Source organism: Tupaia chinensis, unplaced genomic scaffold (genome assembly GCF_000334495.1).
Source record: "Tupaia chinensis unplaced genomic scaffold, TupChi_1.0 Scaffold000062_1, whole genome shotgun sequence".
Classification (NCBI taxonomy): Eukaryota; Metazoa; Chordata; class Mammalia; order Scandentia; family Tupaiidae; genus Tupaia; species Tupaia belangeri.
In genome coordinates, this window is record NW_006159520.1 from 1,043,929 (window position 1) to 1,062,681 (window position 18,753).

At 35.1% G+C, this 18,753-nt stretch overlaps 1 protein-coding gene across 1 annotated transcript in view; it reads right to left on the reverse strand.

Annotated features, from left to right (window-relative positions):
* The window catches only part of AQR (aquarius intron-binding spliceosomal factor), a 111,892-nt gene that overhangs the window by 21,112 nt on the left and 72,027 nt on the right, over positions 1 to 18,753 (reverse strand). The window contains exons 20-27 of the mRNA XM_006141698.3: positions 18,440 to 18,681; positions 16,049 to 16,195; positions 15,393 to 15,462; positions 11,835 to 11,945; positions 8,745 to 8,854; positions 6,424 to 6,559; positions 4,074 to 4,283; positions 2,402 to 2,539 (exon numbers count right to left, since the gene is read on the reverse strand). Coding sequence (XP_006141760.1) covers positions 2,402 to 2,539; positions 4,074 to 4,283; positions 6,424 to 6,559; positions 8,745 to 8,854; positions 11,835 to 11,945; positions 15,393 to 15,462; positions 16,049 to 16,195; positions 18,440 to 18,681 — 1,164 coding nt within the window. The remainder of the gene's footprint in view (positions 1 to 2,401; positions 2,540 to 4,073; positions 4,284 to 6,423; positions 6,560 to 8,744; positions 8,855 to 11,834; positions 11,946 to 15,392; positions 15,463 to 16,048; positions 16,196 to 18,439; positions 18,682 to 18,753) is intronic.

Consider the following 18,753-nt stretch of genomic DNA (forward strand, 5'->3'; position numbering starts at 1 on the left):
AAAAAAAAAAAAAAAAAAAAAAAAAGAAACCTACATATGAGAAAGGCAAAGACTTAAATCAATATAATTTGAATTAAAATGCGTCAGGAGAATCCTCTGAGAGATGTCTCTAAGAATATTTATGTATGTGTTGAAATGTAACATAAAGAGATTTAAAAACTAAGGAGAGTACTAGGTTGAATTGGAGGTCAAGTTCTGTGCACAAAGTGAATGTAGAAAACTCAGCCCTCTTTCTCTACTCAACTTCCAGAACCCTGAGAGCTAGAGAAGTAAGAGTCAAAACAGACTCTCCTCACTCCTATCTTCTTACAAGATATACCAATATGAAATTTCAGAGCTCTAGGGACAAGAAGAGCATTATAAGGCTTTCTGAAAGAACACCACCACCAAATCAATATAATAAAACAGATAAGGAATGAGAATGTCTCTGACCTTTTCAATAGCAATACTGGAAGATAAAGGAAAGTAGAATAATTCTTCAAAATTATACAGGAAAATAATTTCCAATCTAGAAATCTAAACTCAACCATGTAAATCAAATATGATGGTAACCTACAGATACTTTTTGGACCTGGAAAGTCTTAAAAATATTACCTCCCATATACCTTTTCACATGAAAGACACTGAAAGACATGTTTACTAAAAGAGGAAGACATGGAATGCAGTAAAAAAAGAATCTGACATATGAGAAAGGCAAAGCATAAGTGGATATAATTTCAACTAAAACAGGGCAGAAGAATCCTGATAGATGTCTCTTAAGAACACACACGGATGTGTTTACAATACCATAAAGAGATTTAAAGACTAAGGAGAAAACTAGGTTGAACGGGTGGTAAAACAGAAAATGAAATTAATTCCAGAGAGAACAAAAAACTGTATATAAAAGGAAAAGTAATCATGGTATATGCTCCTGCTTGGATATGAAAGTGTTTACATGTTAATAATAATTTAAACATCTAATACTGAGCAAACCAAAATTATGACATAATCATATTGAGAGTATTAAGGAAGGAAAAGAGCTCGCCTGTGTGAATGTGTCTCCTGTTGGGGACAATAAAGATTCAAATACAATGCCTAAAATGGCAACAAAACATTCTTTATTAATATAAGAAAGACAAAGGAAAGACTAAAAGAGTTGAAGGGGAGGAACAAGGGAGTGGAGGACTGCCTTTTTTATGTTAAGTAGATCTATAAAGTTTTTAAACTCAGATTTGAAAAAAAAATTTCAAAATTAAAATATGAAAAAAACCAATCAGCACTCATGCTAACTTCTTTTAGATACAAAATATAAGTACAGAAAATGATTAAAGAAAATATGATAAGCTACTAGTGGTATTTTTTTAGAATGCATGTGTAAAGATGCATGAACACCTAAAATGCTAATAATGAATGCATCATTTCTTCCTATTATTAAACTGATATAACTTAATAACAAATTCAATGTATATTTCATATATCAGTCCTTAAGAACAAAATGTTTAGGTGAAAAATTCTCACTAATAATTTGCAGAAGGGAAGTTCACACCACTAGAGTAAATTCACACTGCCTTTTAATAAATTACCGTTTTTGTCCTACCTTGCAACTGAGGAACCTTTTATCCAACATAACAACAATTCTATCACCTTGAATTTACTTAGCACTTATCTTTCAGTGAGCTCATAATAACTTAAAATTGTCAGTTACTTTCATCAACAATGAATTATTAACTTGAATCCAAACCAGTATACAATTTCTATTTTAAACAAGTAAGCCAGTTGTAAGAAAATGAAATTATTTGTATTCTAATCAGAGTTTAGGACATTATCCCTAGCAAAGCCACAGCAAATTCAAATTTACTGTTCAATCACTACTTTCCATTTAAATTTAGTCACAAACTAACAGGCTATCATGCCCTTCTTCTGTCTCATACAGATGTCATTTTAATATCTGACTTTCTACTTTCATTTTGTACCCTCCTATTTAAAGACTTTATTTCCTGAATGAACACAGATGTGTCTGATGTGAATATGCAAGCACAGAGATATCTAATAGGTGAAAACTAGAGTGAAATGTGATTTTATAGATATTTAGTTCTGTTTGGAGATTTTAAAATAAGTAATATTAAGTTAAAATAAAACTTCAGCATGTATAAGAATTTGGTATGGTAATCATATGGTTGTACTGTTTCTTAGTGCATGAATTACCAATAACTAGATTTAGAAAATTTAGATTCAGAGTTTGCTAATTATATAAACATGTGATGTTATCGTCCACTTGTAAAAGAGACATTCATAAGTACCTGTAAATGATGACCAGTAAGAAGCGAGGCAATTTCCAAGGAAAATAGCCTAATTAATTAAAAGAAACAAAAAAGCAACAGCTGCACAGATGATGAATTAGAGGACTAAAATATATCTTTACCTTGAAACCTAACTTGACCAAGTCATGTCGTTTTAAGGCAGCATGGGTACAGGTCATAGCAATGATTTTGGCTTCTTTCACCAAAAGGTATTTAGATCTGTCCAGACCACTTCGAAGCAGTTCAGAGGCTCTGAATTCCTATCAGAGTTCAGGGGGAGGAAGAACAGTGAAAGATGGTTTTAGGAAACAAATATACTTTATGTATACAACTACACAATCCAGTCAATCAGGCTCAGTTTCTAAGAAACTAATATATCTGAGTTTATATAATAGCTGATATTCGAGCTTCAATTTGGCCTGCTTTTTATAATATAAACAAGCATACTGAATAAAATATCGGTTACCATTGTATCTGTATTACTCAAGGTCCCTCCAGGAAACAGAAACTATTTCAAATATTTGCATCAAAGGGAATTTAAGCAAGGAACTGGTTACAATGGTGATAGAGGAGCTGCAAAGCCAACTGGGGATTTGTGGATTAACAGCAGAACAGCATTACCTTTCCTAGGGTAGGAAGGAAAAAGGGAGGCATTTGCCAGAACTCAGGGGTCACTAAACAAGTTGGACCGCCAGTCCAACAAAAACTGACAAAGAAATGAAACCCAAGGCAGAGCAAACTGGTGGAGAAATACCCTGGTTTTTCTGTTTCTTTAACTCCTGCCACCTCTCTCACTGGCCTCACGCAGTCAGCTATACAAAGGAGGCTGGGACATTAAACCTGAACTTTACCCACGGTGGAGGACTCACACATGGGAGAACAGGGGATGGACAACAGATGGGTATGAGAGGAGAACAGGCATAAGCAGAGTACTCAATATGAAGTTTTACCAATCAGAACATTATATCAGACATACTTCAAGTCTTTCAAAATTTTTACCTTGTTTCTTAATTAAAACATTACACATATAGGTAAAGTACCTGTATATCTCTCTCCTCATCCCCACCCAAGGCAACTACTATTAAGAATTGATATATTTTTATCCTTTTTACTTATTGCTTATGTAATCATAAATGTAACACAATATTATTTCGTGGGTTTAAAAATCAAACTTACCATACTTTATTATTCTGTACCTACCACTTATACACCTTCCTATATATGTATCATTATTTACTGAGCATCTATTATTCCAGATACTGTTCTAGGAAGTAGGGATAAAATTATACCTAAAAAATACAAAGACTAAAAAAAAGTCCCCACTCTTTTTTAACCAGAAGTAATGTTAAGCCTTCTTAAATAAGAATTGAGCCTGAATGTGATCTCTTACAGTCTCTGTAGTCTTCCAGTGATGTCTGCAATAGGATATACAAGAACTACAAGACATCCCAGGGGAGACTGGGGTACTAGGCATATTCTTTTCTGTCTCTTCTGTGTAGCAATGACTTATTTCTCTTTGATAAACTGATTCTGGCTAACACAGCAATCTCACTTTTGCTTGCTGATCAAGAGGCATGTGGAACTCGGAATGGCCGTGTGTAGTCTTAAATTTCAACTTGAGAAACTTTTGTTAAAATTCCTTTCTTTCTCAAATATCATATCAGCAAAGGTAGAAAAATGTGGATCTGATACATATCGTAATTTTTACTTATTTCTTGAACTAAAACTATAAATATTTTCAATAATCTCACTAAAAGTAAATCTTTAAAAAGTTAAAGGAATTTGAGAATCTACCTCAAGCTGAGTAAAGATTTTCTTAATATGCCTGAAACATCCTTCAGCGATTTCCATGTCTTCTTCATAAGATCTCCCTTTAAAGATGGGTTGAGGGGCATTGGCAAAGTATTCATGGAAAGGGAAGAAATTGGAGATTTCTGTAACATCTGGCAACGTAGGACCTTTATTTTTGACTTTGCTGATATACTCTTCCCAACGAGACATTACCTATAGGAAAAAGAACTTGTAGTTAAGTTTAGCCAGCTAGTTATTATGGGTCAGATTTTAAAAATTAAAAAAAAAAAATCTAGTAAAAATAAGATCCATAAGGAAAAGAAAAAGTAATCTCTGAACCAATGTATCTCTTAGCGAAGTCACTAACATTGCTCTTCTTTTATAAAAGTAACCTTATGATTGGGGGTGGGGGGGAAGGCTCTTCAATAAAAGCTGTTGAAAACTGGAAAAAACCTAAAGATCATTTCATGAGACTCTATCTCAGACTTTTCAGATTCTCCATGTACTCTCAAGGCAATTTATTATCAACATTTGGAAAGGAAAGTAAAAGAAAAGAAAGCTCTCAAAGAAATTTTTCATTTTTTAATTATCTCAGTTTCTCTAAGTTCAGCTTTAGCAGCTTTTAATAAATTTGGTATCTGTCAACTCTTCTCCAGATCTTTATAATTTTTCTAGTTCTCTTTAGTGTACTTACAGAGAATTTCTGGTTGAGTACATACCTGAAAGTTCACCTTTTGACTTTTGTGATACAGTTTAATTACATACTTGTACAATATTAATTATACTCTATCAACCAGTTCCTATTAATCTTAACTTTTATAATTCTCCCGGGTTTGTTTCTTTTATAATTTTGGTGTTTCTCAAAATGTAGTCCTTAGACAGAAGGAAGCTTAAACGGAGAATATATTTTCCTTCGTTCTCCTTATTAGTTGATTAATGGACATAATAAAAGTTATAGAACTGTATCTGAAGCTCTAAATAAAGATGTAGATTCCTGGATTCCACGCATATTAAATGAAAATCTGTAGGCACAGATATTAGGAATTTCTTTTGTGAAAAACTTTGCTGTGATTCCTATATGATGAAAATTATTATCTATACCTCAAGTTCATGTTTTCAGAATTTATTGCATAAGCCTCCCCAATCTGTACATTGTTTCTCATATTTTAAAATACAGTTTTCACTCTGAAGTCAGGTTATTTTCCTTGACTCTTTTCTTGTGTGTCAACTATGTATTTAAGCATGATCATTACACCATTATTCAAAGCCTAAGTAGTATAAATCTAATGCAGGCTCCTTTGTGAGATAATGCAGTCTTCCCTGTTTCATAAGAAACCATGAAATCTGCTCATTTTAAATGTACTCAACTGGTTTGTGTATCTATTTATAATAAGCCCATTCTTTCATACAAATTTAAAAATTTCAATGCTGTCTTATGTCTAAGATATACACATAGCATAAGTCCAAAATGAACCAATTATTAAAAAATCTTCATTATTTGATTATATCTCCATTATCTGATACTAAGAATTAAAAATCTTAGTAATTTGATTATTACAGTTTATTTTTTATTAACTTTATTTGTCTTTCTATTTCTCATTTGTTTTCATACCCTAGATATTAGCACTAATAAAAGTCAAAAGACACTTTTAAATTGAAGTCAAACAATTTTTAACTTAAAGTCCCAATGTGTAATTAGTTCTAAGACAAAATTTATTTCTGGAAACTTAAATGGAGAATATATTTTCCTTCATTCTCTTTATTAGTTGATTAATGGACATAATAAAAGTTATAGAACTGTACTTTGTTACCTCTGGGTAGCTAGAATTTTAGTTATATTTCTACAGTAACTTTAAAAAAAATATCTAAAAAGTAGCCAACATGGCTTTTTATAAAATGAACCATCAAGTCATTTATTTACTTTTTATTTCAGGTTTTTGCCTTCGGGAGTGTGCACTAGCCAGAGAGAAGCAGAGAGAGAATCCCTAGGAGGGGATGGGCCATGCTGCAATCCATTCTCCTCTTAGGATTTTGGGCAAGCAAACACATGCGCCCAGCATGATTTTCAAGTCAGTGGATCTGGGACTTGAACTGAGGTCAGCCATGTGGGAATCCAGTGCCTTAATCATCATGCCACCTGCTGGCCCCTCAAGTCAAATTACGTAGCAAAGAAAATTGAAGATAATAGAAAATATAAACACTTTAGCATTCATAAATATAGCTATCACAATACCATATACTTTAATTTATCAACAAGAAAATAAGACTTCAAGAATGGTCTCAAGACCCAATCTTGGTTTCTAACTTGGAACCATATTACAATAAAGTATGATTAAAACCCTAAATATTTTACCTGATACAGGAAGAAATAGCCTGCAGTTTCACAAGTATATGAAGCATCTCCTGGAACCCCTAAACTCTTTTGCAATCGTTTGACTTCTTCTAGAAGTTCTATTCTTCGAGCCAGGACATAATTAACTCTTCCATACCTAGAAATTTTAATTACACAAAAAGGCAACATTATATAACAGAGATATTGATAGAAACGGTCAGCAAAACTCAAAAAATTCATATTAGAAACTATTAATGGTCAAAATGAAAAAAAAAAGTAGAAAACAGTTTATACTTAACCACAGGTGATAGTTCTTAGACTAAAGCTACTTAAAAGTGTACCCTACAGACCAGTGCTAATCTGCAAATGCCCGTGAAGAGGGAAAATCAACTAATTACTGAATTCACCATATACTGATGGTTCAGTTTAAAATTTTTTTTCATAGTAACATTTCCGCAAGGAAGCAGTACAGTGTATTCTGGTGAGGGTTCATATTGTGATATACCAAGAACATATAGTTTACAGATTGGCTGCTTTGAATATGACTAGCTTATACTATCATTAAAGTTCACCCATTCTAAAGATTGTGAAAAGTAACTCAATATATTTGATCATTCTCACCACCTACACATTCCAGTTTTAGTTTGAAACCCAAATGGAGTGAAAAAAAACTGAAGTTTGGAGAGGACTTTGTCCCAAGATATAAGGAACCAGAACTAGATCCCAAAGTCTATACATACTTTACACAGCAACAAAGCACCTCCTATAACCCTTTAAAAGCAAGAATAAAAAAAGAATAAGATAGTTTAATCTTTACTATTCACATGTTTAAAGATACAAAGGAATAACTCATGTTCCCAGCTACTCCATAGCTCAGAGTCACCTTTATGGCAGCAAGGAATGATCAAGAGTAAAAGAGATAAAAGACATGATATATATTTCAAAGAATTTTTCATCCTAGAATGATATAAACATGATGTAAAAATACAATAACTTTTTCCATTTGCTTATTGTTTCATTTTTTTGCTACAGTGAATATCTGGTAATGAACAAAATATATCAACTTGATCAAAGGTTATGCTCAATAGCCAAAGGCTGTATTGAATATGTCCAGCTGTTAATTATGTTTTCTGCCTGAAATTATACTTTAAAAATGGACTCTGAGGGCCAGCAGATGGCATAGTGATGGACTCACACAAAACTAACTGTGGTTCGATTCCCAGACCTGGCAGTTTGAAAATCATGCTGGGTGCGTGTTCACATGTACTCAAAATCCCAGTAAGAGAATAGAGGGGGATTATTTCTCACTTTCCCTCTCTCTGACTGTCTCTGGAAAGCACATGCATCCTAAGGCAAAAACTTTAAAAATAAAACTGAGCTTTGAAGGGAAAAAAATGAAAAAGTAGAAGAAATATGATTAGCAAATTTTAGTCAATTTACCACATATAATATTAAATGTAAAATCCAGCTAAACTAGCAATGGGTATCTGAACTTATTACATTAAGGTTTTTATTATTATTAACCACCAATTTGCATATCACCAAATCAATCAACCTCTTTTTATCTTCAAAGTTCATTTATTTATTGTCCCTGAGAGACAGATAGAGGTAAGTACTCTCAACAAGGTCCTTTGTTATAAACTCCCCTTCAGCCTTTCAACCAGCCAAAATCATGGGGCATGCATGTGCATGCCTGGTATGTACAGACAGACCAGCAACTAAGCCCTCATCCTCCACATGGCTTCCAGCATTGCACTACTGCTGTGCCACCAGAACCACCGGCCCATCAACCTCTTAATCAGTATCTAAAAGACATGCAAATTAAGTGTCTGGATTAAATGTGAAAAAGGAATTATCTACAGTTGTACTGTGTTGAATTTGAAACATTAAAAATTCTAATAAATAGAAGGACCAGCAGGTGGTGCGGTGGTTAAGGTGCTGGACACTCCCACATGGCTGACTACAGTTCGCGTCCTGGGCTTGGTGGCTTGCTTTCTCACTTTCTCTCTCTCTGGTCAAGTTAAAATATATGAATGAATAAATAAAATAAATAATTTTAAAAATTATAATAAATAAAAAGTTGACAATAATATGTGATTTAAAAAAGATGAACAAGAGAATTCTCTTCATTGAAAGAATTATATACTTGTGAAAAACAACAGAACAGATACACAGAATTGGAGCTGAGGGAGATCACAAGCAGGTTTTCATGTTAACAGAGTACACTAAAACCTTTCAGAATTAAGTTAGATTATTCACTGAAAAAAAAATGCTTCTTTCATAAAGGAAAGGAAATAAGATTCCTTTGTGTATTGTTTCAACACTCATGATCTGTTGTTCACCTGCTGAAATCTTTTTCTGTCTCTAGCTCTTCTTCTCCATGACCAAGACGCAGAAGGTGGCGCTCATCAATGTCTAATGCCATGATTTTCTCAAACAACTGGTTCAGGGCCTGGAAAGCAAAGCAAAGAGGATGAGTTTTAAAGACTTGTCAAGAACCTTTAAAAGTAACAAAACGAATATTTAGAAAAATAGAAAAGAATGCATGTTGCCTAGTCAGAAAGGATGTAAAATTGGAACACAGGGAAAAACAGGTCCTATGGTAGTCCATTTAAAATTTTTTAAAAATAGCATTTTTATTGATTTGCAAAACAATAACTGGAAATCATAAAATCCACCTGCCCATTTAACTTCTTCTAATTTATGAAAAGAGAAGGGTATTTGCTTAGGTACTTTGTCCTTCAAGATCTAACACTTCCTAAAATAATTGACAATTGAGTTTCATTTCACTCAACAGCATTTTCATGAGTTGCAGAAAACTGGAAAAGTAGAGGAGGACAATGAGAAGGTGGTAAATATGGAGGCAGAAAACATTAAGTGAATTAGGGAGGAGAAAGATAAAGTGTGCCATTCAAATTTTAGGTTGAAAGCCTAACATTCTTTATAAAACAGCAAACAGAGCAGCCATTTACCACACACTATTGTTATGAAAGCCATTTAGAAGTCACTCCTTTCTACCTATGAAATATTCATATAAAGAATTTCAAATCCTAGTGTATACTATCTGAACCCTTGAAGTTAAGAGGTTTTACAGAAAGGCAAAACTTCCACAGTATAGAAAGATATACCAATAGAGATGTTATTTAAATACTAGCCTCCATTCAAACATCTCTCATTTCGCACTAGTACAATCCTCTCTCTCAAGATTTACAAATTGTCAGGTTACACAATGTTAATAAAATATATTTTGCTATAAAAATTCTAGCAATTAAAGCTCAGAAACTGAAGAGAGTAACATAAAATTTCAGAAAAATCTCCTACTGTCCAAACTCTTGATATTCACTATTCAAAACTCAGGACCTGGGACCAGCAGATGGTGTAATGGTTACACTGCTGTACTCCCATGTAGTCGACCACAGTTCATGTCCCAGACTTGGTGGCTCAAATCTCATGCTGGGCACATGTGTGTATACGCCCAAGATCCCGGAAGAAGAATGGAGGAGAAGGGATTGTGGCATGACCACTCCCCCTGCTGTCTCTGTCTCTCCAGTAAGCACATGTGCCCTATAGCAAAAATCTCTCTTTAAAAAACCCCTCAGGACCCCAACACATCAGACTATACGGTACTACTCATTATCCAAACCTCTGCAATTCAAACTCAAAAACCAAACAGATTTAGAGAGCAAAAACAGTCACACATATAATCTCAGAAAAAACTGTAAGATTTCATTGTGAATTAGTGATTTTAGAGAACTGCTTAAAATATACATGTAAGCAAGGGTCTGGCAAATAAAACAATTAACAAATGAAGAAAAATATCAACAATTTTATGGCTATCAAGTATGATCTGAATATTAAAGGATAAGATCCTTGGTAAGCAAAAATACTTGGGCTATTTCTACAAAATAATCTTCTCTACAATCATGTTACATGAGTAATCATAAGTAGCAGATATTTTAGAAAGTGATATCAAGATATAACAAAATCTGGCAAATATACTGTTGAAACATCACATAAATTACTCTTTATTCATTCTCAGATTATACAAATAGGTTTATTACCAACTATATTTTATTAAATGGAAGGAAAAAACTTCTTTCTACAGTTTTTTGCTTTCTATGACCAAATTAGCCTCCTCCTCCAGTCAATCCCATGCATATTCTCTATTGTACAGCAAGCTACCACTACTAATTTAAAAACGACTATAAATATATGATGGGTGAATAAACTGGACAGAACTATTAGAAGAAATAAAAAACCCTTATGGATTAAAAGTGGATGCAAGGCTATCAGGTGGCATGGTGATTAAGGTTTTGGATCCCCCCCACAGCCAACCATGGTTCGAATCTCAGACCCAGCAGATTGAAAATCATGCCAGGTGCACATGTGTGCATGCCCTAAAATCCTGAAAGGGGACTAGAGAAGTGACTGTGGTATAGTCATCTTCCCAATCCCCGGGAGATGATTCTTGATCCTCACCCCCTTTTGGCAAGCACACATGCCCTGTGGCAAAAACTAAAAAAAACCAAAAATGTCGATGCACAATGGCATAACTGAAAATTAATATTCCAAAAATTTAGTGTTTTTTGCAGACCAACTCTTCTAAAGACTAGGTAACTCAAGTCAACATTAATAACAGAGACTTTGGGAAAATAAGTACCTTTAGAGACTTAGATTACCATGCAAGTTTCACATTTTTCAGAATATTCCGAGAACTATCTGTTATGTTTTAGGATCAGAACTAATAGACCTGACTCGTATTCTTCTTCATTTTTGATAGCTTCAGAATGACTGACATAGCACATACAGTCTTTACATATAATATATTTACATGTACACTTGGCAAAGACTTAAAGTTCAATCCAGTATTAATATACTTTACCTCAGTCTTCTGTGAATAGTCTTTCTACTAAATAAAGAAAAATGCCACTAGTAAGAATTAATGCTTTCAATCTCAAAAGAGCTTAACCTTAGCATAGAAAGGAGAGAAAATTACATGCAATGAACTCAGAGGATACAATCAGTGATAATCCAAGAATAATTCAATAGCAACCATTATTCAGTAAGTATTAATCAGTTGTTCTTTTTTTTTAAAGAATTATTTTATCTAACTTTATTTATTATTATTATCATTATTATTTTCCAGTTTGATCAGAGAGAGAGAGAGAGAGAGAGGAAGTGAGAAAGCAAGTCACCAGGTCCGAGACTTGAACCGTGGTCGGCGCCTTTAACCACCATGCCACTTGCCGGCCCCAGTCAGTCTTTCTTGGTATTCTATGGTAACTATAATCAGGTTTTCATACAAAGAGAAACTGTCTACACTGTGCTTTCATTCTCCTTCATTACCTTCTCCCCAACTTTGATATGCATGTGCACATGTAAGTACACACACACACACACACACACACACACACACACACACACAGATTTACCTGATTGGAATGAGTAACAATTAGTGTTCTCTGCTCTGGGAAATTGTGGTAGATGTTGGATATGATCTGAACTGCCACATCTGTTTTCCCTGTACCTGGCGGACCAACCACCTACAAAGATGATAAATACGCAGCAAACTGTTAAGTTATCACATTGTTAGAAAATGGAAATTCTAGAACTTAAAGATAAAATATGAAGTTAAAAAAACGAAATCACTGGAGGGGCCAGCAGGTGGTTGGGGCACTGGACTCCCACGTGGCTGATCACAGTTTGAGTCCCAGACCTGGCAACTTGCTTTCTCACTTTCTCTCTGGTGAGCACATGTGCCCTATAACAATTATTTTAAAAAACAGTAATAAAAAATAAAGTTAAATAAAAAATTCTTAAAAAAATCATTTGATAGGGTCAAAAACATAATGCACATGACAGAGAAAAGTCAGCAAACTTGAATATAAATCAATAGAAATGATTCCACCTGAGGGCTGGCAGGTCGTGTGGTGGTTAAGAGCGCTGGACTCCCACATGGCCAACTATGGTCTGAGTCCCAGACCTGGAGACGTGCTTTCTTACTTTCTCTCTCTCTCTCCAAATTTAAATAAATAAAGTTAAAATAATTCTTTAAAAAAAAAACACATAAAACTATTTCACCTGAACAACAAAAAGTAAGATTAAAAGACATAAACAGAGATTTATGAATCTATGAGATAATATCAAAAGTCTAATGCTAGATAGACTTTTGGAGACATAAACATGTACAGTACAGAAAAAAATGTGAAGTTGTCCTATAGCAAAAAATCTCTCCAAAAAAAAAAAAAAAAAGAAAAAATGTGAAGTAAAAATGGCTGAAATTTCCCCCCGTATGACAAAAGACATAAATTTACAGATTTTAAGAAGCTCAATGAACCCAAAACAGAATAACCTGAAAGAAATCCAAGCACAGACATACCACAATTAAATGACTGAAAACTAAAGGGAAAGAAAAAAAAAAATCTATACAGAACTAGAGAAAAATAATACACTACATACAGGGGAAGGATGTTTCAAACAAGTGCAAATTTCTTGTCAGAAAATATGGAAGTCAGAAGGAAATGGAACACTGGGCTTTTTAAAAAAGAATTATTTATTTAATTTTATTATTATCGTTTTTAATTTGCTATAGGGTGTGTGTGCTTACCAGAGACAGAGTAAGAGAAAGGGAAAATGAGAAAGCAATTATACATGGGGACCAGCAGTTAGCATAATGGCTATGTCGCTGGACTCCTATGTAGTTGACCATGGTTCGTGTCCTGGACCTGGTAGCTTAAAACTCATGCCGGGCGCGTGTGCGTGCATGCCCAAGATCCCGAGAGGAGAATGGAGGAGAAGGGACTGCAGCGTGGCCATCCCCCCCGGGGAGTGATTTCTCGATTTCTGTCTGTCTCTGTCTGGTGAGTGCATGCGCCCAATAGCAAAAATACCTCTCAAAAAAAAAAAAGAAAGAAAGAAAGAAAGAAAGAAAGAAAGAAAGCCTCCAGGTCCAGGACTCGAACTGCGGCCAGCCATGTGGAAGTCTAGCACCTTAACTACCACAGTACCTGCTGACCCCTGGAACATTATTTTAAAAGTGCTGAAAAGAAAGAACTCTACCTAGAGTTTTATGTCTGGGGAATGTATCTTTAAAGAATAAAGGTGAATTAGAGCCAACCTCACATAAAGGAAAACAGAGATAACTCATTGCAAGCAGACCTGTTCTAAAAAGTGGTAAAAGGAGTTCTTCTGACAGAAGGGAAATTATAACATAGGAAAAATGGAATATCAGAAATGAAGGACAAATAATAAATATAATAAATGGGCCAGCTAGTGGCGTGGCACGTAGTTAAGATGGCTCGATCCCATATGCTTGACTGTGCAGCTTGAGGCCTGGACCCAGAGACCTAAAAAACAAAGTGGGCACATGTGCATTTGTGCTCAGAATTACAAAAGGAGAATTAAGAAGGTATTTTTTTTTGGTGGGGGGGGTGGGAGTGGGGTGCTTTCTCACTTTTCTTTTCTCTATCTCTGTCGCTCTCCAGCAAACTCATGCATCCTCTAGCAAATTAAAAAGTATATAGATATATACACACATACACGTATACATAAAATAACAAATTATTCTAAATTATTCTTTCCCTTTCAGTTCTTTAAAATGTTGTTTATTGAAAGCAAAAATTTTAACATAGCCAGATGTTATCACCAATACATTTAGATGTAATACATAGACAACTACAAAATATTAATACAAGAGGAAGGTAAGAGCATCTACATAGAATAAGGATTCACTATTCAACACACTGTGACAAAACACTGGTTATAATTACCTTGAAATGAAAAGTTAAATGGGTCCATGAGGGAACACTGAAAGGTCATGGGGGGGGGTGGGGAGCAACTGGTGGTACAGTGGTTAGGGCAGCTGAATCCCACATGGCAGCTGGAATCAAATTCCACGGTTTGAGTCTCAGATCAGGTGGTTTAAAAAACACTGGGCTTGGGTGTGTAATGTGCCCAAAATCCTGAGAGGAGAATGGAGGAAAGGAGACTGTGGTATAGTCATTTCTTCTAGGGGGTGCTTTCTTACTTCCCTTTCTTACTGTCTGTCTTTTTCTGATACATACATGCCCTATAGTTAAATAAATAAATAAATAGTTATGGGGCAATCGATAAAAATTATAAGTTCAGTTTGGTATAAAAATGTTTGGAATCAGGGGACCAGCACTTAGTGTAATGGCTATGTCGCTGGACTCCCACGTAGCTAACCTCGGTTCGAGTTCCGGACCCGGTGGCTTAAACTCACGCCGGGCGCATGTACGTGCATGCCCAAGATCCCAAGAGGAGAATGGAGGAGAAGGGATTGCGGCGTGGCCATCCCCTCTGGGGGGTGATTTCTTGCTTTCTATCTCTCTGTCTCTGTCTGTCTGTCTGGTGAGTGCAAGCACCTTATAACAAAAACCTCTCCAAAAAAAAAAAGAAAGAAAAGAAAAAGAAAAATGTTTGCAATCTATGCATAATTTTTTCATGATACATATGTTCCATAAAATTTTTAAAGACCCTCATACTATAGACCCCTAAAGTAGTGACTACACAAGAGATATAAAAGAATATAATAAATAAAAACAGAATACTGAAAGCTATTCAGAAACAGCGGAATATCAAACAAAGCGACCAGAAAACAATACAATTATAGGCCTAAATCCAAACATATTATTACATGAAAGTCATGATAAATTTTCTCTAGAAACATATGTCATGACTTTCCCAATGACCTAATATTATACATTAAGCAAAAATTAACAGAATTGAATGAGGCACAAAAGCAACCACAGGCAATACAAAAATCAAACAGGTGTGGCCAAGTTCTAACAAAACTATATTTATAAACACTAAAATGAGTGGAAAGATCTCCCTATGTAAAAGATACTGTAATTACTTATAAATACTTAAATGCAGTTAGGTTTTTGTACTTCAAATAAAACTCTGAAAATCTGGTCCTTACTTCTACTCTTAATCCATGTAAAGAACATGACTAGTAATAATTCTCTTACCATAGTCAGTCCAGGCTGCATTCCAGCACGGATGGCTTCTATCTGTGTATGAGTGAACTGGATTGTATTACTGTAAATAAAAGAATAGATAAAAAGTCAGAAATATAGATAAGTAAAATTTAGTACAAATTTAGACAACAATGATCAGCAGAAATACCTGCCCTGTATTTGCTCGTGTTCTCAATTTCTTCTGAAAATCTCCTTCACCTCTCTCCACAACACAGACACCTAACATTGGGTAATATTGTGGAAAGACTATAGCCCTCCAATACATTTGCCCAATCCAAGCCCTCAACACAGTACTAAAGTTCTATTTCTCAACATAACACTAAATATAATGCTACTTTATTAGTTACACACCCACCAGGACTACAGCTATATGTAACACAGGGTCATGAAAAACAAAAAGCCCTGTGTTACAATTAAGATAACCCTCTAACATTTATTTCTCATAGTATCTGAAAATGTTTCTTTCTGAATACTGTCACTATGAAATGGTTTAAAATTTGAATTATTCAGTTGACTGAACAGAGGAAATAGGGTCCAGAAACAGAAGTTTCCTGTAGTTTTACAAGAATCAGAAAAATTTAAAATATTACTAACCCATGTGAAATAGCAAACCATTATTATTATAATGGAATATGTAGAAAACTTACCGTTTGGGTTGGTTGTAAGGATAAGGACCCCTATTAGGAATAACATGTGGCTCAACAAGTAAAGTTTTTGCCTCTTCAATGTCTTCATCTTCCCCTTCTGCATCTTTTCTTTTTTTCCCTTTTCCACTTCTTACTGGAAAAGTTATCCTATAAGACCAAACCTTTGTTCATTTTTACAATTAATAAGGATTTACTGAGCACTATCTAGTGCATGACATTGTATGGAGGATAACCATGTAAGTAAGAAACATTTCTAGCCTAGGGGCCAGCAAATGGCATGGCGGTTATGCTGGACTCCCATATGACTGCCCACGGTTCTGGTCCCAGACTTGGTGGCTTGCTTTCTCACTTTCCCTTCCTCTCTCTGACTGGTCAAATTAAAAAATAATGATAACAAATAAAATTAAATACACAGATAACTCTTTAAAAAAAAAAAAAGAAGAAACATTTCTAGCCTAAAGGAACTCACTACCAAAAATTTTGAAAAAAGCAGAATTATAAGCACTATGGATTAATAATGTTTGATTAGAAAAAGTCATCCAACTAAGAGAGAATCAAAGAAACATGAAATACTATGTCACAGGCAAGGTAAAGTACTTTACTCATTGTCTTTCATCTACATAGAAAAGACTTCATGGGACAGGTAGCATCAAAGAATTTAAACACTGTAAGAAATAAATTCCTGAAAGAAAGAAACAATTGCAGAGGCTCAAGTATGAGCAGCCTTGCTTTACCATAACACAACAGGGAAAATTAAGGTAGAGAGAATGCCTTATTAGGACACTCTGGAATACTAAGCTTTTTTTTTTAAGAGAGGTTTTTTGCTATAGGGTGCGTGAGCTCGCCAGACAGAGACAGAAAGCGAGAAATCACCCCCCCAGGGAGGATGACCACACCGCAATCCCTTCTCCTCCATTCTCCTCTCGGGATCTTGGGCACGCACGAACACGTGCCCAGCGTGAGTTTAAGCCACTGGGTCTGGGACGCGAACCATGGTCGACTACGTGGGAGTCCAGTGACATAGCCATTACGCTAACTGCTGCTCCCAATACTGCTGCTCTTTTTCTTTTTTTTTTTTTTAGAGATATTTTTGCCATAGGGTGTGTGCACTTGACAGAGAGACAGGAAGTGAGAAATCACCCCCCATGGGGTATTGCCATGCCACAATCCCCTCTCTTCCATTTTTCTCTTGGGATCTTGGGCACACTTGCACATGCACCAGGCAAGAATTTTAAGTCACCAGATCTGGGACTCGAACCACAGTCAACTACATGTGAGTCCAGTGACATAACCATTCTGCCATCTGCTGGTCCCTGGAATACTAAGCTTTCAAGGAAGAAGTTCTTAACTTGATTTAGATGGTACAGATACCTCCCCAAAGACACGTGAGGGAAATCAATAAACCCCCTAAAGGTAAACTAAAAATATAATCTTTTATGTGTACTTTTCCTAATGTTCCTTTACATTAAAAAAAAAAAAGATATTAAAAAATGCTAAGAACCAAAGAGGCTTATAAGATCAGCCTTTATTTTGTTAAAAAAACAAGCACAAGAAGCTCTTCAGCTAGCAAGTAAGCAGCTCTAGTGGTAAGGCATGTAATGGTTTCAAGAGAGGAGAAAAAAGGAAAAATACTACATGAAAAAATTATCTATAAAACCAGCAGATGGCAGAGACCAGCAGATGGCATCATGGTTACATCACTGGACTCCCATGTAGCTGACTGTGGTTCAAGTCCCAGACCCAGTGCTTTAAAACTAACACCAAGCACGTGTGCATGTGTGCCAAAGATCCTGAGATGAGAATGGAGAAGAGACTACAGTGTGGCCAGCCCCGTGGGAGGTGATTTCTCGCTTTCTGTCTCTCTCGCTCTTTCTCTCTCACGAGGGCACAAGTCCTATAGCAAAAATCTCTCTTAAAAAAAAAAAAGATTAATATAATGAGCTGTTTCAAGCTGTGCTTATTTAGCTAGCAGAAAATTAAATAAAAATTAGAAAACACTGTGACAAAAGTTTTTTTTTTTACTAAAAACAAAAGGTAGTTCAACATTACATGGCTGTGTATATTAAGAAATACACTAGACCATGCATAAGACACAAAGATGTATTTCTTTAATCAAATGCTACAAATATAATTTCTAAAATTCTCTTCAAATAACAAGCATTTACTGATCTTTATAAGACATGAGGCTACTTTTATTGTGGTATTAAAATAGCTCTGGCTCTAAGAATCAGAAATAGATTCAAATGTAATAACTTATCCCAGTGATTATATGGTGAAGGGAAGGACTGCCAAAGCAAAATCCAGATATAATACTTAAAACTCATGTTAGCTAACACTTCTAATAGCCTAACTCATGCTCATTAAAAGGAGTCTACCCAACTATGAATTTACCTGAAAGGGGGTATCTGGAGAGCTGGGTCATCCACAGTAACTTTAACATTATGACCAGGAAAACTGGCTTTTAAATGTTCAATGGAGAGAAATGTATCATTGAAATCAAGGGTAGCAATCTGATTGGGCATTTTTGAATAATGTGCACTACTTGGATCTCCGTAACCTAAAATGATATCATGCAGCCAGTCAGGTACCACACAATCAGTATTCATCAGGTTCCGAATAGTCTCCAGCACGGCCTGTCAGTAAAAGAACAGAAAAAGATCATCTCAGTAAGATATCTCAAACATTTGCACTTCACTGGAATGCCG